We start from the raw sequence: 21,305 nt of genomic DNA, 5'->3' as shown, positions 1-21,305 counted from the left end.
CCAGAGGACATTCTCATTCTAACTAACATGCTGGATGATGAACTCTTGGGAAAAGACTTAACTAGCAAAGTAAAAATAAATTCCAAAACAAATTTCAAAGGAATATAAATAGAATCATGTTTAATACATGGATTCAAGGGTAATGACTGACTTCCTCTGAGAGATAAATTAATCTTTGCCAAAACCAAAATGGAATAATCATTTTATTTATTTTTAAATATGAAAATACTATTTTTAAAATTTTCTATTAGCAAAATTTTATTTATTATCCACATTGCAGATTCCTCCCTCCTTCCTTTTACTTGTCAGGCTTTCCCTCTGTTTTTGAGTTGATTACTATTTAAGACAGTTGACAGTCATTTCTGCCCAACTTGAAGTCCCTGATAATAATGATAATAATGCAAATGCCAACCTCACTGGAGAGTTATTAAGTAACAATGAAGTGAGGTCAATGGAGAGTATCACATTTTGTATGGTAGCCCTGTAATGAAAGTTACATTTTCATAAAAGTTGTATAATACTGTTGTGGGAAATATGTCTCCTCTCTGAGTTCATGTGGCAGGTAACTGATGCCCAAATATATTTACCACAACATGGGAATCATAGAGGTAAAATGCTAGGTCTTATTATTATGCTCAAACATAGGTTTAGGGCTTAGAGAAAACCCAAACAATTATTAGAATTCAGATGCCTGAATAAGGATTGCCTTCTTATAAGCAAAATTATGTCAGAGTGTCAAACAAATGAGTCTTTTATATATAGCAATCTTGTACATTTCTCTTGGATTGTAAAAGTTAAAGAAAAGATAAATTCATAGTAGCATACTGCTTCCAATATCATAAAAGTTGAACAAACTTAATTAAAAAGAATTATGATCTCATATATCCCCTAAAGAAACAAACTCCAGCAAACAAATTCTATAGGCAAACTAAGTCAGGTCAAACTTTATCAGTTAGCAGGTTAACAAATGGGTTGATTGAGGGGGAAATTTTACATGTCACCAAGATAACCAGGAGAACTCTGTGTCAGAAATCTTTCCTTCAACAGTTAGCTAGGAGAGCTAACAAATAAATAAACCATTTTGGCTCCTCTTTGGCTTCTATCTGGAGAACATCAAATAGTCTTCTTTTATTTTATGAGTCTGATATTGGTCAAATAAGGTTAATATTAATAGAAGACAGGCTTTCAGTTAACCAAAATTTTCAAGAGGAACAGCCCTCAGTCCTAAATAATAAAGGGAAATTAAAAAACAAACCAAAAAAATCCCTTAGAATACTGATAAAATGCTTGGTAGAACTATTACAGTACTAAGACATGAAGAAAGATTTGAAATAATTCTAGTTAGCTGACAGTTCTTATATAAATATAGAGCAAAAAAGTGCTAAGATTCTCTGCTGTAGCGTTGAGGAATTCATCAGTCCAGAGATCCTAAGATTCTCCTGGAGAATAATTCCTCTCGCCTTGTTCCATTTGACTGGAGATTGATAAATAAAGAGGCAAACATTAGAAGATAAAAATGTTCAATTGGCATCAACCTGTGGGCAATTGCTAGGGGGACAGCAACTCCATAGGGCAAAAGGAGATAAGCATATATAACAGAGCCTTAGGGCAACAGTACAAGTGGCAAAAGGAACCAATCAAGTGAGGCTGCTCAGCTACTTTCCTTTCTTGGGGAAGTTGAGTAAAAAGGAGAGAATGTCAAATGATTTGCGGAATAGAAAGTCAACCTTGGGGTTATAACTTGTTAACTTTGTTGTTTCAAAGAGTTCACAAAGATCAGATCTATTCTAGCAGGAATGTTTCTGTGTAATTAATTTCATCAGACCATCTTGGTGGGGTAAGAGATAAACAGGTCTCCAGTTATTCTCGTCAGAATATCCATGGGGCAGGAGGTCTCCAAAAATAGAAGAGGCCTCTTTCAAAACAGAATCAATGGGTTTACCTTGCTACATAAAATACACTGTGAGGGTCTGTCTACTAGTACAACCCTGCAACTCCTTTTCTTTGACCTAGAAGGTTACCCTTTCTGGTGATATGTTTTCTGCAAATTCACAGTATAAGGGTTTTATACATTTCATATATTTTTTCCCCTTAAGTGCAGGCTCTCTTTGAGGAAAAAAAATGATAACTATTTTCAGTAGTAAATGGAAGAAAAATGTGACCAATTAGGCATATTTGTTCCATATTTGAATCACATGAATTGATTCTTGTTGCTTTTTTTTTACTTTATGAAAAATCCTTTGAAAGCTACATAAGCTTTTTTAAAATTTATTTTTTATTAATTTATTTTGATTTATCAACAATCACTTCCATATGCTTTTGAGTTTAAAATTTTTCTCCTCCTTCCTCCTCACCACCCTCCCCAAGACAGTACACAATCTTATATAGGATATACATATACATTCCTATTAAACAGATTTTCACATTAGTGATGTTATAAGTAAGAATTAGAACCAATAGGAGGAACCACCAGAAAGAGGAAACAAAACTCAACAGAAGAGGAAAAAAAATAGCAAATAGTATGCTTCAATCTGCATTCAAATTCCATAGTTCTTTCTTTGGATGTGGATAGCATCTTCCACCATGAGGCCTTTGGAGATGTCTTAGATCCTTGTATTGCTGGGAAGGGTTAAGTTTATCAATAGTAGTCATCTCTCAATGTGTCTGTTATTGTGTACAGTGTTCTCTTGGTTCTGCTCACTTCACTCAGCATCAGACCATACAAGTCTTTCCAGGTTTTTCTGAAATCAGCTTGTTCATAATTTCTTATAGCACAATAGTATTCCATTACCTTCATATACCACAACTTGTTCAGCTATTCCTCAATTGATGGGTATCCTCTCAATTTCCAGTTCTTTGCCACCACAAAAAGAGCTATTGTAAATATTTTTTGTACATGTGGGTCCTTTTCCCATTTGTATGATATCTTTGGGATATAGCCCTAGAAGTGCTATGACTGAATCAAAGGATGTGCACATTTTGATAGCTCTTTGGGCATAGTTCCAAATTGCTCTTCAGAATGGCTGGATCATTTCACAACTCCACCAACAATGCATTAGTGTTCCAATTTTCTCACAGCTTCTCCAACATTTATCATTTTCTTGTTTTGTCATCTTCGCCTATCTGATAGGTGTGATGTGGTACCTCAGAGTTGTTTTGATTTGCATTTCTCTAATCAATAGTGATTTAGAGCATTTTTTCATATGACTGTAGATGGTTTTAATTTCTTCATCTGAGAACTGCCTGTTCATATCCTTGAACACTTATCAATTGGGGAATGCCTTGTATTCTTATAAATTTGACTTAATTCTCTATATATTTTAGAAATGAGGCCCTTATCAGAGACACTGGTTGTAAAAATTCTTTCACAATTTTCTACCTTCCTTCTAATCTTAGTTACATTAGGTTTGTTTGTGCAAAAACTTTTCAATTTAATGTAATCAAAGTTATCCATTTTGCTTTTCATAATGTTCTCTGTCCTGTTTGGTCATGAATTCCTCTATTCTCCATGAATCGGATAGGTAAACTATTCCTTGTTCTCCCAATTTGCCTATAGTATCAGCCTTTATATCTAAATCATGAGCTGATTTTGACTTTATTTTGGTATATGGTATGAGATTTTGATCAATGCCTGGTTTCTGCCATGCTATTTTCCAGTTTTCCCAGCAGTCTTTTTTCAAAGACTGGGTTCTTATCCCAGAAGCTGGGGTCTTTAGGTTTATCAAACAATAGATTACTATAGTCATTGACTATTGTGTCTTGCATACTTAACCTATTCTACTGATCCACCACTCTATTTCTTAGCCAGTACCAAGCAGTTTTGATGATTGTTCCTTTATAATACAATTTAAAATCTGGAATGGCTAGGTCAGCTTCCCCTGCATTTTATGTAATTAGTTCCCTAGATATTCTGGACCTTTTATTCTTCCAAATGAATCTTGTTATTTTTTCTATCTCTATAAAATAATTTTTTGGTAGTTTGATTGGTATGGCCCTGAATAAGTAAATTAGCTTAGGTAGAATTGTCATTTTTATTAAGTTAGCTCAGCCTACCCATGAGCAACTGATATTTTTCCAATTATTTAGATCTGACCTTATTTGTGTGGAAAGTGTTTTGTAATTGTGTTCATAGAGTTCTTGGGTTTGTTTCAGGAGGTAGACTCCTAAATATTTTATGTCTACAGTAAGTTTAAATGGAATTTCTCTATCTCTTGCTGTTGGGCTTTCTTGGTAATATATAGAAATGCCAACGATTTATGTGGGTTTATTTTATAGCCTTCAACTTTGCTAAAGTTGTTTATTATTTCAAGTAGTTTTTTTTACTTGATTCTCTATGATTCTCTAAGTATATCATTATGTCATCTGCAAAGAGTGATAGCTTTGTTTCTTCTTTACCTATTCTAATACCTTCAATTTCTTTTTCTTCTCTTATTGCTAAAGCTAGTTTCCAGTACAATATTGAACAAAAGTGGTGATAATGGACATCCTTGTTTCACCACCGATGTTATTGGAAATGCTTCTAGCTTGTACCCATTATATATAATGCTTGCTGAAGGTTTTAGATAGATGCTATTCATTATTTTAAGGAAGACTCCATTCATGCCTATGCACTCTAGTGTTTTTAATAGAAATGGGTGTTGTATTTTGTCAAAAGCTTTTTCTGCAACTATTGAGATGATCATGTGGTTTCTGTTAGTTTTGGTGTTGACATAATCAATTATGCTGATAGTTTTCCTATGATAAGCTTTTTTTAAGTAACTTATAAACAGATGCTTAACAATAATTTTTTTTACAAACTTAAGATTTCCTTCAGAAATTCTTCTGCACTGCTTATATATTGTGACAACACTTATGAGCATTTCTTTCCAAGCTAAACATAATGAAATGTGTACTAAATAAAACCATAAGGGAAATCAGCATTGCTCCATTTATCCAAAAAGTAAATAAATACAGGTGGAATAATGGAAATCAGTCTCTGAAAATAATGTCAATGTATTCTGTCTTTTAAATTTATTTCATCTGCTTTTCATGGAAACTTGCAAGAGATTTCTTTAGTACTTGCTCTTTGAAAATTCTTATGTATTTCTAAAGTACTGATATAGTAAGCAACATAAAAGGAATGAGAGAACCTATCAATAAACATCAGTAGGCCCACAATAAAGTCTATAAGCCAAATATGATTAAGTGAGTCTAATGATTTTTGCAAGTATGTACATGGCTGAAGCTGAGTACAATGATGACAAGGGTTTTATATCAGAACTATATAGAATCCAGAAGAGTAAAAGATTTTCATCACTCAAACAGCAGAAGCTATAATTTTATTTTTAAATTAGGATAGAATTTCAGCAGCCCAAAGGGAAAAGGTTGTTGGATAACCTGTTCTTTTTCATGACTATAAGGGTAGGAAGTAAAATAAGAAAATAAAGTATTGAAACACAGAGACAGGTGTACACATAGATAGCTATTTTTAATATGGACTTGCAGGTTCGTTAATGTAAGAAACAGCTTCTTCTAATGGCCATCAACAACTTTTCTCCAACTAACACACTTAATTAATGGTGGAAAGGTCAAGTGATTTCTTGCTCAGAATCATATAGCTAATTATGTGTCAGTTAGGATTTAACCCAATTCCTTGACTCACCTTCCCTAAAAATAATTATGTACTTATAAAGGTAGACACATATGTAGGGAAGCAAACTGAATATTTTAAATTTTTTAAAGCTTTATTTCTTTACCTTTTACTTTATTAGCTTTAACTATGTTTATATATTTTTGAATATATATTTATATGTTTGAATTTATATATTTGAATATATATTTATATATTTTTGAAGTCTTTAGATGGTTGTAGGCAAATATATATTTATATGTGTGTATACATATGTGCAGATATACACATGCACATATGTGTGTATGTATGTATTTGTTGTACAGTCATTTCAGTGTTGTTTTACTCTTCATGACCCCACTTGGAGTTTTCTTTGCAAAGATATTGGAGTGGTTTGCCATTTCCTTTTCTAGCTAATTTTATACTTGAAGAAACTAAGGCAAACATAGTTAACCAACTTGCCCAGAATCACACAGCTTATAAGTGTCTGAGGCAAGATTTTGAACTTCAGACCCTACACTCTATACACTATACCACCTAGCTGCATACATACACACAGGTATATATGTGTGTATATATGTATGTATGTATGTGTATATGTATGTGTATGTGTATATGTATGTGTGTATATATGTATGTGTGTATATGTGTATATATGTATGTATATGTGTATATATATGCATGTATCTATACATATACACATGTGTATATATGTGTGTGTACGTATATGTATGTGTGTATATGTATGTGTGTGTGTGTATATGTATATATATATAGTAATCATGAATGACATTTCTAATTATTGTGAAATATTTTCCCCAACATTTCTACTAAATGTCCTGCATATTAGAACTTTTGATTCTTACTACATGTTAGAAACTCTAAAAAAAGACAGAAATGGTCATTTAAAAACATTCTTTTTCCTTTCCCATCTGGGATATATTCTAAAAAAACAACATTCGACTTTTTTTGTAAGATAAAGACAAGAATTCTGTAAGGATATACTGTGAGTATTGTTACTACAGGACTCAAATGTTTCCCTTCCCCCCTTTTTTGTGGAAACTTAGACAAATTCTGGTATTTCAAGAGGAAACTCTGGGTCAAAGAAGAAGCCAAAAAGGCATCATTATTGAGATGCTTCCAAGATTATACCCAGTCTATACAATTAAAAAAAAATCAGAGCTTCTGTTCTAGGTCATAGGTTACATCTGAAAAAGTATTTCTTGGGATGACAGGATTACTTAACTCTAAAATCTCTGAGTAGATCTATATCATTCTGTTCCTTGGCATGAAAGAGTCAGAGTGAATAAATATTTATTAAGTGCCTACTATGTGCAATCAATCAAGCTTTATCCTTCATTAGATATAAATAATCAGGTTATCTAATTAAGTTATCATTTTCTTTGAATCTTTTAAGATTTGTATGACTTTGACATACTCCTATTCCTATCCTAATATTGCTTTTTGTTGGTGTTGTTACAATAAGGTCTAAGATATTTTCCATTCCCATAGAGAGGATTCTTTGATATCCTCAAAATTATGTTGGCTTCAATACAGATCTCATCAGTGTATACTTGGTAGTTTAGTCTAATGCTATGTTTTCCTCAACTTTCTTTTCTTTATTGTATTTCTGTTTCCTCTTGTAGAATATTGAATGAATGAATGAAAAAGTTATTAATAAGAATTTATTATCTGCAAAGCACCATGTTAAATTTTAAGGATACAAATAGAAAGGTGGAAAGAATCCCTGCTTTCAGGGAATTCACATTCTGCTAGGAGATTTCAGGAACAAGTTAGTTGGAAAGGTCCCATGATCCTTTGGATGCAGTGGCAAAGCAGATGGGAAAGTATCTTCTTTTATATTGTTCTTGCTAATAAAACCATGATTCATTTCTGATATCAAATCATGTGATAGCGCCAAGGACTTTAGCAGCAAGTGACTGTTGAGGAGCAGAGGCCACAGCCTCTGCCCATTGGAGGCTGTCATTCAGTAGCTGGAGGTGATGGTCAGGCAAGGTGGTGGTAATCATTTGACTTTCTTGCCATAGAACCTATGTTCTATATGTGGAGACCATAATGTTAGAGTTCAAATGAGAAAAAAATGTTAGTTACAGAAATCTTGACATATTTATAATTTTTTTTGTCATTGTATTGCTTTCCCAGGTTATCTTTAATTGTCCAGGGGATAATTTTGTTTTGATTGATCTGTTAGTAAGCTTTATATAAACTTGGTTTTTTTCTCTACTATTTTTCAATATTATATCCTTCTATGTAAAATTTCAAGAATAAATTTATATTTTCAAGTAGGTATTGCCTTTAGTTATCATATCTCTCCACTTGCCAAGGAGATCAAATGTTAACTAAGATATTCAGTGTTTTCCCATAAAAAGTACTTGTCATGAAAACTGGCCAAATCTTAATAGAAAGAATTACTTTCTTAAATGCATTTTGGTTTTCTTCTTCCTCAGCCTGGTTTCATTTAGGACTTAGGCTTGTAAAAATTCTGTCAATTTGGATGCATTGAGCAATGGAAGGAGCAGTTGTACCCTTTTTGCAAAGGAATTATAGAAACTCCACTATGCAATGACATCATTGCTCCGTGGTTTGCATCAATCAAAGCAGCAAGAATATGGAACAAAAGATGTGAGAAAAAAATTTCCAACATGGAGAAATTTAATTCAACAGGTGTATTCTGACAAATAGCAAGTTTTCTTCATGCAGTATAAGGTTAAGGATGCATTTTGTTCAAGAGGAGACAATTGAAATAGCTGAACAAAAATAAATTAGAAGTTTTCCATTTTATATAATTTAAAATAAGTTTCCTTGTTTTTATTTTAAGCTTCAATGGCTGATATAAAAGTCATCTACATTATTGTGTGCTTAATACATGAGCTACAAGTGACTTACACTGGGTAATAGATTCTAATTAGGTGAGAAGTGTGGAAATGATTTTTAAAAGAAAAACAGTGAATTTAATTGCACAACCCTTTTTTTCCTACATTTTAGTAGAATATTTCATTGTACCTGTCTCAGTTCATTAGTAAAAACATTTCAAAGCTGCAAGCATTAAGCACTATTCATTTGTCAAAAATTAATCACAATCTTTGAGCAATCAACAATATCATTGTATAAGGGGTCCCTAAAGTATTAGTTCAGTTTTAAGCTATTAAAGCTTTACTCCATATGCAGAAATAGTACTGCATTTGGAGACAGGAAAATCATAGGTTTGAATTATGACTCTAATACTTGCTAGTTCTTTGACCAGTGGCAAATCACTTATTCACAATGAACATTAGGATCCTATTCTCTAATGTGGTGGTAACATATGTACTATCTACTCCACCAAACTGTTAGAAGGAGAGCACTTTGCAAACATGAAAACACTATATAAATGTGAACTAGTAAACAATGAAAGAAGCTTCATTATCAAGATGATGTTAATAGATAGTCAATAAACATTTATTAAATGCCTGCTCTGTGCCAGGCATCATACTAAATATTGTTGGCACAGTGCCAAGAACACTGTAGTTATCATACTAGGTCACTGAAACTCTTACAGCATTTTGCATTTTTACTAAACCTTCCAGGATGTTCATTCATTTTGTGCAGTACTAATTACTGACCTTGAATATATATATAGATAAATAGATAGAGATAGATAGATGTATATATGTATGTATGTGTGTATCTGTATACACACATATCTTTCCAGGCAATTATAATATCATTGAAATTTAGAGCTAAAAGGTACTTTAGAGATCATCTAGTCTAATCATTTCATTTTTCAGATGCAGAAACTTAGTCTCAGAGAGGTGAGGTCACTTGGCCAAAGTCATTCAATTAGTTAATTGATGATATTATTAAAATCCAGACTGCTTGACAGCTAATCTAGTGTTCTCTCTATTATATTATGCTGGTTCCTCAAGGCAGCAAGTGAAACACTTAGTCTTAAAAGACACAAGAGAAGGAGCCCTTAGAAAACACCCATTACCCATCTCTAAGGACTGATCATCGAGAAAAACCTTCTAAAGAGTGAGTGAGCCAAGCCAAAGAGAGAAGAGAAAGTAAAGGTTTTGATTGTACAGAAGAGGCACACTCATGCTATTCTGGGATCCTATGGAATGGTAGTGTGATTGCTTGTGAAATCATAGTGAGGCAAAGATTTAATCCACCTACCCCCAACTGGAAAAAGAAAACAACAAAACAGTAAAAAGGAAAAAAAAAGCAAACTTCCTGATAATAAACATGCTTAATGTTGCTAGAATGTTTATATAAAGTACTAAAAATGCGTCTTTATATCCTATCACTTCAGAGATTCAGAACTGTTGCTAGTGATAACTGCAACCCTACTGGGATGAATTAGGAAGAAAGAAAAAAAGTAAAAATGTGTATTTCTTCTACAAAATGGGGGGGGATGAAGTGAAGAGGGGCTTTTCATGCTACTTAATATTAAGTGTTTCAGTTATTGGATCCTTATCATATACATTACTTGGAGAAAAGGTTGCCAAAAGCATGCTGATTAATGTTCCTACATGTGAAGTTAGTTTTACAGTACTTCTTAACAAAGCTTAAATGTCTCATTGACACAGGTCCTTGTATAGAGCTGGTTCAGAAATGATTGTTGAATGTAATTGGTCTGTGTGAAAGCTCGGAATTCTGAAGACTGTCCAGAGGGATGGATGGATGGATGGATGGATGGATGGATATACATACATATATGTGTATATGTATGTATACATATGTTTATTTTCTATATTCTATGTCTAAGCATGATGTTACAACTAGAGAGTCTACTTTCTTTTTACCTCAGCAGAAGCTCATAAATTCTCACTTCATTAATCAGAAAGCCACTAATTCTATCTTTTCTTTCTCTTTTTTCTGAAAGTCTCATAATGACTTTCAAAGGTTCCTGGGCAGAATGAAAATGTATAATGTTTCACATCAAAGTAATGAGAGCTACTGCTTTCATTTGCAAATTCACTATAGCTTCCTTTTTCATGCTTGGAAATAAAAAGGGACTACATTTAGAGAATATTAAAATTGAAAGGTACCTTAGTCCATCTAGTCTAAGCAACTAAGTTTCAAGATGAGGAAACTGAGGTCCAGAGAAGTAAAATGTCTTCCCCAAGGCCACACATTGAGTTCCTATAGAAACTTGTGTTTCCAGATTTCCCAAGATAGATTTTGTGATAATATAATGAAATCAGAAGCTCCTCAATAGGCACAATCGTTTACATGTGGTACAGTGCATTGAGCACAGGGCCTGGAGTCAGGAAGACCAGACTGAAAATCTAGCCTCCAGCACTTACCAACTGTGGGCAAGTCTCTTAACCTCTGTTAGTTTTAGTTTCCTGCAAAATGGAGATAATAATAGCACCTACCTCATAGGGTTGTTGTAAGGCTCAAATGAGATAATAATTGTAAAATACTTAGCACAGTACCTGACATATAGTAAATGTTTACTATTATTATTATTATTGTATTTTATAAGCAACCATGTCTTTATTGCTTTTTCTGAAATACGTGGGTTTTCTCAAATTATAATGCCTACAGATTTATCTTGTACAATTGGTTGCCAATTTACAAATGAATTATATTCCAAAGTTATTTTGTGAGTTGATTTCTTGTGACTCAGAAGTTATTTCCTGATGGGAAAAGTCTTATAAATGATGTACAGATTTTAATTCTATTTCATAAAAGTCTATGTAGCTTATAACGGGCAGCTAAGGAGTGAAGTGGTTATTCAGGGAGGCCTAAGTTTCAATCCTGTCTCAGACACATATTAGCTATGTGAACATGGACGAGTCATTTAATCTCTTTCAGTCTAATTTTTTTCATCTTTATGGTGAGGATAGAATCAATTTCACATAGCTGTTGTGCGGATCATATTAGATAACATTTTTAAAGCACTTAAAGTACTATATAAATGTTATTATTATCATAACATTATTCAGTCATTTTTCAGTTGTAGCCAACTCAATGATCCCATTTGGAGTTTTCTTAGTAAAGATACTGGAATGGTTTGCCATTTCCTTCTTCAGCTCATTTTAAAGATGAGGAAACTGAAGCAAACAGGTTAAGTGACTTGCCCAGGGTCACATAGCTAGTAAGTATCTGAGGCTGTATTTGAACTCAGCTCTTCCTGACTCCAGGCATTATACCAAGAATCATTTGCATTTGGGATAGGTACAGTTAAGAATTTCTATTAGTGATATGAATCTAAACATATGGAAAAAAGCAAGATCAGTACTGGTTATTCAGCAGTGTATTGATTAAAGTATAAGACAAATTGTGTTCTTGGCATCTCTGGGTGCTGCAGCAAATTCACAGAGATACCTTGGGACATTTTGCATTTTCAAGGGAAACACAGCAGTATTCAACATCTATTATGTTCACAAATGTTTGAGATTTTTATTACCTTTACTTTAGGTTATGCCTATAATTTCTAGATCTTTGTTTTTGCAAAGACATATCTTTGCAAATCCATACCTTTGCAAAACTTTGGGTTGCTGTTATAAAAAAGCAAGTAATATGTAGTTACCAATAATAATCAGTGTAGAAAAGGAAATGAGGGTGGCAGGGTCCAATCTCATTCAAGAAGTTTTACAGTGCCCAACAGGCACATTCATGCCATTAGTCAGTAACTATAGTTAAAAATGTAATTAGGACATTGTTATTTCTTTGAACTTATTCATTTGTTTCAAATGGCCACTAAGTTATTAGGACATATATATTTATGGAATTGTTTGAACCTAACTACTTAATAAACAGACCTGTTAGGTATTTTTTCTTCAATTTATTTATTTATTTTTTGTTTTCAACATTCACTTCCACGAGATCTTGAGTTCCAAATTTTCTCCCCATCTCTCCCCTCTCCCCATGACATGACAGTATGCATTCTGATTACCCATTCCTCCAATCTGCCCTCCTTCTATCATTCCCCTTCTGTTATCCTCTTCCCCTTCTATTTTCCTGTAGGGTAAGATAGATTTCTATAGCCCAATGCCTGTGTATCTTATTTTCCACTTGCATTCAAAAACAATTTCCAACATTTGTTTTTTAAAACTTTGAGTTCCAAATTCTCTCCCTTCCTCCCTGCCCACCACACTCACTGAGAGGGCAAGCAATTTGATATAGGCTATACATATGTAGACATGAAAAACACTTCCATTTATTCTGTTCTCTTCTTTGACCCTGCCCTTCCTCAAAAGTATTTGCTTCTCTTCTAATACACACACTCTCTCCCTTTCTTATCCCCTTCCCTCCTACTTTCCTATAGATTAAGATTTCCAAATCCAATTGAGTGTATATGTTATTCCCTCCTTAAGTCAAATCTGATGAGAGTAAAGTTCACTCATTTCCTCTCACCCTCCCTCTTTTCCCCTCCACTTTAAAAAGTTTTTTTTGCATCTTTTATGTGAGATAATTTACCTCATTCTATCTCTCCCTTTCTCCTTCTCCCTGTACATTCCTCTCTCTCACCCCTTAATTTTATTTTTTAGATATCATCCCTTCATATTCAACTCACCCTCTGCCCTCTGTCTATATATATATATATGTATATATCTATCTATATGTATGTATGTATATATGTATGTATGTATATTCCCTCCAAATACCCTAATAATGATAAAGGTCTCGGTAGTTGCAAATATAAATGCAAATATAAACAGGAATATAAACAGTTCAACTTTAATAAGTCCCTTATGATTTACCTTTCCTGTTTACCTTTTCATGCCTCTTTTGAATATAGTATTTGAAAGTGAAATTTTCTATTTAGCACTGTCTTCACAGTGCTACCCAGATAATACAGAAGAGGCAAAGTAAAACACATAGTCTCATTGGCTGATAGACTTATATCTTGACCTTCCAGGAGAAGCTTCAGCTTTTGCTTTCAATAGATTAGCTGATAGAGGATATCCAAATATAGGCAGAACTGATGGTCTTTCATTGACCCTATGTTGGACAATAGATTTGGGAACAGATTTGCAAGCAATTCCTGAAATGTGAAGATAGGATCACCCCATTGGTCAAGTACTCATAAGACCTGTTGGCCAAGTGTCATGGGGTCATTTCCTTAGGGCAGGAATAACAAGGGCAGAGGTAAAATAAAAAATAGTTAGGGGGCTTTCCATGCCATTGCATCACCTCCACCATACTGGGCTTGGTCATTTACTCATTAGGCATTGGTTAAGCAAGTGGATTCACTAGATTGACTAATTGTATAATAGTAGACAAATAATAATCACTGCCCCTATGGAATCAAAATCAACTGAATAATATTTATTGCAAATAAACCAGAAGTTTAAATTAATAATTTCCCCCATACCTCTATCTGCTTATACAACACTGGATTTCAAAATTAGATTATTTATCTTTAAAAGGTGAAAAGGGAACAAAAATCAATTTGTAAATGGCAATGTTATTTTTTTAGATTTAATCATTATGAAATATAAAATCACTGAACTGAAATGTCATTTAGAATCTCTAAGAAGCTATATGGTATTGAGAGAAAGTATGGCATAGTGTGCTAGAAGTGGAACCTGATGCAAACTAGATTTGACTCTTGCCTCTGATATAGGGTGACTGTGGGTAAGTCACTTAAAAAGACTGGTTGTTTCATCTATAAAATAGGTATAGTAATATCTGTGGAACCTACAGGATATCAAAGAGTAAAGGCTCAAATATGATACTTTATGTAAATCATTTTGGAAATTTAAAGCTTTGTATAAATTTCAGCTATTAGTGAAGTCTACCCTCAATATTCCTGTAGAAATGTTTCTAAAGGATCATGTAAGTAGGGTAATCAGGTAGCTACCAATAATGAAGATGGTAGAGGGAGAGGGAGAGGAATTGAGACAATTCAAGAGAGAGAAGAATAGGAGCCAATATTACCTCCTTGAGGGCAAAGACTGTGTTATTTGTTTTTCTTTATTTCATCTAGCGTAACACAGTACCATGCACATAGTAGATACCAAATAAATGTTTGTTCAGTTGAATTCAATCCAATTGGTGACATATCCTCTTTCTTCCTTACTTTCTTTTCTCTTTTTATTTTTCAATTTCTTTCCTTCCACCTCATTTTTCACCTCCCCAGGGAATATTCCCACTTAATAAGGAAGTTCTCAGACAGATGTTGATCTGATTTAAAGAAATTCAATCAAAACTATGAATGATTGAGAGATAACACTATTTTCATAGTTTGTTGAGTCAAATGAACTCCAATTCTCTAACTATGACTTGAAATGAATGAGGAGAGATATTTTTCATCTTTCTATGTTTCCTCCTTACTCTTCTACCCCCAAATGTTGCCTAATCTTCCAGGGGATTAAAAACAAACAAATATGGAATCAACATTGTTTAGTATCCCATAGCCCTGCATCATCCTTCTCCACTTCTTAGCCATTTTAAATGGCATACCGTAGGACTCATATAAAAGTATAGATAATGAATATTTTGGAACCAGAAATTAGACTTCTGTATATATTTAACACTTTTTTGAAATTTGGCTGAAAATAAAAGAACTTGAGTCTGGGTAATCCTGGATTTTAGAAAATAATAAAACTTGGATGTTTGCAAAGAAAAAAAAAACATGGCCAATTCTACTTTTTAAGGAGTTTTTGTTTTTGTTTTTCAGTGAATTTTTGTGCCTCTTTTTCCATCTGGCCAATTCTGCTTTTTGAAGCGTTCTTCTCCTTATTGGCTTTTTGCACCTCTTTTACCATTTGACCTAGTTTGTTTATTAAGGTATTATTTTCTTTAGTATTTTTTGTGCCTCCCTTACCAAGCTGTTTACTCGTTTTTCATGATTTTCTTGCATCACACTCATTTCTCCTCTCAATTTTTCCTCTATCTCTCTTACTTGATTTTCAAAATTTTTTTTGATGTCTTCATATTTTTCTTGGGGGCTTTGGATGTAGGAGCTTTGACTTTGTTATTTCCTTCTGAGTGTGTGTTTTGATCTTCTCTGTCATGATACTAACTTTCTCTGGTCAGAATTTTTTCTGCTGTTTGCTTTTTTCCCATCTATTTTTTGACTTTTAACTCTTTGCTAAAGTGGGTTTCTGCTTCCAAGGTGGAAGGTGCACTGTCCCAAACTTCAGGGGTTTTGTGCAGCTGTTTTCAGAGATACTTCTAGGGTCCTGTAAGTTTTCAGTTCTTCCAAGGTGGTATGATCTAATGAGAGGTGTATTTATTACTTTCCTAGTCTGTGTTCTGGTCTGTGAGTGACCACGAGCATTCTTTTCTGCTCTGTAACTGTGACTAGGGTCCCTGCTCCCCTCTGACTGCAAGCTCTTGTGTGCTAGTGCTTCTCCTCACCTCGAGACTGCCACCCAGGACTGCGACCCAGATCCAAGTATAGGCAAAGCAATAGAATCTTCTCCTCACTGCTGGCACAGAGACCCTTGTAATTCTCCTTCTGGCCAGTTGTGTGGCCCCCTTGCAATCTGTGGGCTTAGAGCCCCAGGAGCAGCTGCTGCTTTTGCTGATTCAGTGACTCCCAAGACCTGCTCCTACTTTGTTGGGGCCCATTCATGCTGACACAGTCTGCACTGGACTATGTTCCACTCTCACCAAGGTACGACAAATCTTTCCTATTACCCCTCTAGGTTGTCTTTGGCTGGAAAATTATCTCACCTCATCCTTTTGTGGGTTCTTTTGCTCCAGGAATTGTTTTATGACATTATTTAAAGGTGTTCAGAGGGGTTTGGGGGAGAGCTCAGGCAAGTTGCTGCCTTTTCTCCACCATTTTGGCTCTGTAACCCACCCCACCTGGGAATATTTTTAAAAGGAACGTAGCATTTTCTTTTCATTTCATGAGAATAATAAAAACAGATAGTATGAATTAATTAATAAGAACAATAGGACCCTGTGTTTTGATTTGGAACATATGACTAGAGATGAGCTACTCTAATAGCTAGGAAAGTGCTTCATTATATGGTCCCAAAATCTGCCTGCCTTTAAATTCTACTCTCAAAAGTTACAGAAAATAAATTTAATTAGTTTTCCACACTTTTATTTATAGCCTTTCAGAGAATTGAAGCCAATTATTATATCTCCACTTAGTCTTCTTTTCTGCAGCTGAAACAGCCCCATTGTCTTCAACATCTCCTCATGTGACATAGTTTTCAGATCCATGACCAACTTTATCATCTTCCTTTGGTCAAGGTCCAGTAAGTTTTTAGATGGGTGTTGACTCATCAAATCCTGTCATTAAGAGGCTGAATATCAGACAAGTGCCACGTAACCATTTATTTTACTATGCCTTTAACTGCTAGCCATAATATATTTTTCCAAAGTTTATTATTTTTAATTAGTTATAAAGAGCCCTTTAATTTATTTTCAAGGGTTTTTTTTGAGGACTGTTTTCCCATTTGTACATAGGCACATTTATTTGCAAATGGGACAGTTTGTGAGCAGTAAACAGAATACTGGGAAAAATTATTTTAATCAATCAATATGTATTTACATATATTAAGTGTATACTCCAGGGCTAAGCTCTGAACATACAAAATACAAATACAAAGAATGAAACAATCCCTCTCTCAAGGAGCTTACATTCTATTTGAGGAGACAAGCACATATAGTATATACACGTACATACATCTTTGCATGCATTCATGTGCATGACTATACACGTATATGTAGTTATACCCTTGTGTATATGTATATATGTGTGTATATATGTATTGTATATACATATATGTATATATTCATGTGTGTGCCAAACAAACGTAAAGATAAAAATAAATACAAAAATATAGAATAGTTAAATATAGAGAAATTAGAAAGGGAAGCCATTAGCAATTGGGTAACTTAGGAAAGGCTTCATATGGAAGATAATATTTGAGCTGAATCTTGAAAGAGATTGGTTCTACAAGGAAGAGGGAAGAAGAGAATGCATTCTAGTAATGAGGGATGGCCCATGAAAAAGCTCATAGTTGAGAGATCCAGGAATGTTATGTCTAAGGAACAGAGAAATTGTTTTGGCTTGATCAACCTGACGTAATAGGAAGCCACTAGATTTTATTGAGTAGGAGAATAACATAATTGATCTGTGCTTAAGATAATTTTCTTTAGCAATGTTGGGAAGATTGGACTTGAATGGAGATTTTATTCAGGGAAACCAATTAGGAGACCATTGAAACAATCTAAGTGAGAAGTGATAAGAGCATTGTAGCTATCTGAGACTTTGCATGAATATATGGATCTGGGAGTCATATACATTGAGATGATAATCAGACCCCTATGAGTTGATGAGGCCGCCAAGAGGTAGTGTAAAGATGGTAGCCCAGAACAGAGACTTGGGGAACACTTAAAGATGCAGTTAGGTGGTATAAGATCATGAGCTACCAAAAGAGACTAAGAAGGACCAATTAGACAGTAGGAAAAAGACCAGTATATCACCAGGACCTGGAGAAGAGAGATTATCCAGGAAGGAGAGTGATCGACAGTGCCAAATGTAACAAAGAGGTCAAGAGAGATGCTACCTGAAAAAGGACCCTCCAGCTTTGAAATTAGGAGATGACTGGTAACTTTGGAGAGAACAGTTTTAGTCAAGTGATGAGTTTGGAGGTCAGATTGCAAAAGTTTGAAGGTTAACAAAAGAAAAGGAAGTGAAGTCAGAGTGTAACCTGCATACTGAGTGAGATGTGATCCCAGATGTACCCTTAGTTTAGGCAAAATGTAGGACATAGGGCTGTCCCTTGGGGAAAGGGGCAGGGACAAAACACATCGCAAGCTAAAGGGAGGGTAGTTGTGGGTGGGAAGAATGAGGTCCCAGTGTATTTGTAGTCTCTCTTGTCCCATTTGGTTATAGTACTCTGGATATCAGTGACATGTATGATGCCATTTGATTCCTTTTTAGTTTTGTACAGTACACTGTACAGCATGCAGCAAAGTGAGAGGTGGCCATCCATGGAGGACAGAGACCTTAAGGATAGAAAGACCTGGTTTCAAGTTCTGCTACTGGCATGCAGTCAAGTCAATTAAAGGGACAGGCAATTAAGACTTCACATTACAGACTAGCTGCTGATCAGCAGCAATAGAAGACACGTCCACACCAGAATTTCGCTACACTGATGAAAACACAGCTTCATAAAACAAAAACCATGACAAAAGATACAAGTCATAAGGACTACTCCAAAAATATTGTACATTGGTTTAGTGAAGTTCTATAGGACAAAGTGCTAATGAAAACAGACTTTATATAAAAGAAGAAGCCCTGGGTAGTCAATAGACATGGGTCTGAGACCTAGCATTGCCCATGTGACTTTGGGCAAGTCATTTATTTGTTTTGGGTATCATTTTTTAAGATGTTTCAAGGAGGTTTTGAATATGTGTTCTCTAAGGTCCTTTTCAACTCTGAAGTTCCATGAAATCTATGAAGGATCATAGGATTGAAAGGTGGACAAACCTAAGAGAGAATCTAGTTCAACCTCAAATTTTGTTAAGAACATAGCTGTTGATGATATTATATGAGACAGGCATCATCATTCTAGCACTTTAGAACAATGCCTAAGAGTGAGAATAATAACTACCATGTCTGTAATGCTTGCAAAGTTGGACAAATGTGTTATCTCATTTGATATTGAAAAGGAAAATTCTACCTTATGTTGTAGGTACAAGTGTGTCAAAAGAATTCCATTTAATCTAACATCAATCTAATATCTAATCATGTCTAGCCTAGAGAGAAAGATATCCAAATTGGCATAATCTCTCTGTACCTTCAGACATGACTTTCTACCACAAGATCACTTTAGGTAACATTTAATAAGAATTTTTAACAAGGAAATCATTGTTATATGTCAAAATACAATTTGGGGTTAATTGTCACTATTTCCTTCCTCCCTTGAACATGCCCTTAAAATGTTTTCCAAGGGTAAAACAAAGGACCTTTTCCTGAAATTAGCATCTTAAGTCCTTTCTCAATTTAGAAAAGTGAGTCATAGAGACACTTCAGGGGATGGAAAAAACAGATATAGCACTTAGATTGGTCAATAACCCAATTACTTCCAGGTGAGAGAGGAAATGATCTAAATGAGACAAGAGTTAGTCTTTGTTCAAAGTTTTGGTTACAGCTTAATTTACCTAAGAAAGCCCTTTTGTCTTCCTCAATCCACCTTCAAACTTGAAGACTGGAGACCAAGAAGGCCCTTTCAGACCAAAAAAAAAAAACAACACACTTTAACATTTCTAGAGAAACCAATTCATTTTTTACTAAAAAATTCATTTTTACTTTTCTTCTACAATCCTCACAACAACCCTGTTAAGTAAGTGCTATTGTTATCTCCATTTAACAAGGTGACAAAACTGAGACTGAGAAAAGTTATGTGACCTGACCAGAATCATGTTGCCTAGGTCACAAAGTAAAGGTTCGAGGGAGGATTTGAACCCAGGTCTTTCTAACTCTAAGACCAGCATTCATTAACTGCCCCACATTAACTCTCTCTGAACTGCCTCAGAAATGGGACAGCTTACCTAGACACCCAAAGAAAAAGTCTTCCCCAGAGGCATGCACAACAAAAAGATTATGATATTGGCAAACTGGAAAAGGTACCGTACCCTGGGGCCCGATTACTGGGCTTTGAAGAGAGGTCACCTAGTTTGTTCTCCTTTCTTCCAGAAAGCACTACTTTTGCCATTTCAGTGAAAAAGTCTATAGGATTAGGGAATGTATGGCTTTTTGACTGAGCCCAAATTTTACAGAACAAATCCTTTTATTAAGGGGATTTGTTCTGTGAAGTTTGGATTCAAAGAGCCACACTTGAGGACCTAGAGGGCCACACAGGTTCCCTTCCCACAGGGACTCTAATCTAATAATCATTTCATGGGTTTGAGTTTTCCCTACAGGCAGCCTCAGTGGGAAGGGGATTGGTGCTCTCATTAGGGCTATTGGCTGCCTTCTTGCCCTACAAATCAACTATTCTGCCTCTTGGGTTGTGAAACTTACTCATCAAAAAATAGAATTCACTTTAATAAAATTATAATTTGGCATTCTATTGCCATACATTACTCATTAATAGAGAAGTCACTTGGGAAACCATAGTCCCTATATATTGATATTTTCTTTTCCTCCACTAGTTGAAATACGCCTGTAGAGCATGAAACATATAATTAGCTTTTTTTTAAGACTGAAAACAATCCGTGTAGTTTCTTTATGTCAAATATAAACAATTCTTGTTCCAGGCATGATATCCAGATGTATTAATTGCTATTGTGAATTTTCTCAAGAAGTTGCTGGCTGGCATATTTTCATGTAACCTGGTTTTTGCTTTTCCTTTCAGGAGCTGGAGTTTTCCAATCTGTTTGCTGTTCTCCACTGTATTCATTCCTTCTTTGCTGCCAAAGTGGCTTGTTTGGACCCTCTCTATTTAAGCAATCAGGCCTCTGCCTCTGCTTCTACTTCTGCTTCCTCTGCTGCTACTGGCAAAGTAAAATACACCACCTGACCCCCCACACTTCATACTGCAACAAATACACAAACTGTGTACAAATGTTCCTCACTACTAGACCCTGGAAAAACCACAAATCTCCCAGATCAACAGACAAGTCCATACTGCAGTTTTGCAGAAGGAAACATCACAATGGATCACAAACTCCTCTCAGTTCTGCAAGACATCTGTAAATAACCCTAGCCGAAAACCAACCATAGGATGGATATGCTTTTACTATGATCTATTTGTACAAAGCTACT

The 21,305-nt window shown here is 34.7% G+C and overlaps 1 protein-coding gene across 1 annotated transcript in view; it reads left to right on the top strand.

Annotated features, from left to right (window-relative positions):
- Positions 1-21,060, top strand: part of LOC114031732 (gamma-1-syntrophin) — a 488,334-nt gene extending 467,274 nt beyond the window's left edge. The window contains exon 17 of the mRNA XM_027846876.1: positions 20,896-21,060. Within this exon, the coding sequence (XP_027702677.1) occupies positions 20,896-21,060 (165 nt within the window). The remainder of the gene's footprint in view (positions 1-20,895) is intronic.
- Positions 21,061-21,305: the final 245 nt, after the last annotated feature.

The sequence above is a fragment of the Vombatus ursinus genome, unplaced genomic scaffold (assembly GCF_900497805.2).
Source record: "Vombatus ursinus unplaced genomic scaffold, bare-nosed wombat genome assembly UNPS02015255.1, whole genome shotgun sequence".
In the NCBI taxonomy this organism is placed as follows: Eukaryota; Metazoa; Chordata; class Mammalia; order Diprotodontia; family Vombatidae; genus Vombatus; species Vombatus ursinus.
Note: the sequence above shows the minus strand (reverse complement) of the source record. Positions and strands in the feature narration are given on the sequence as shown.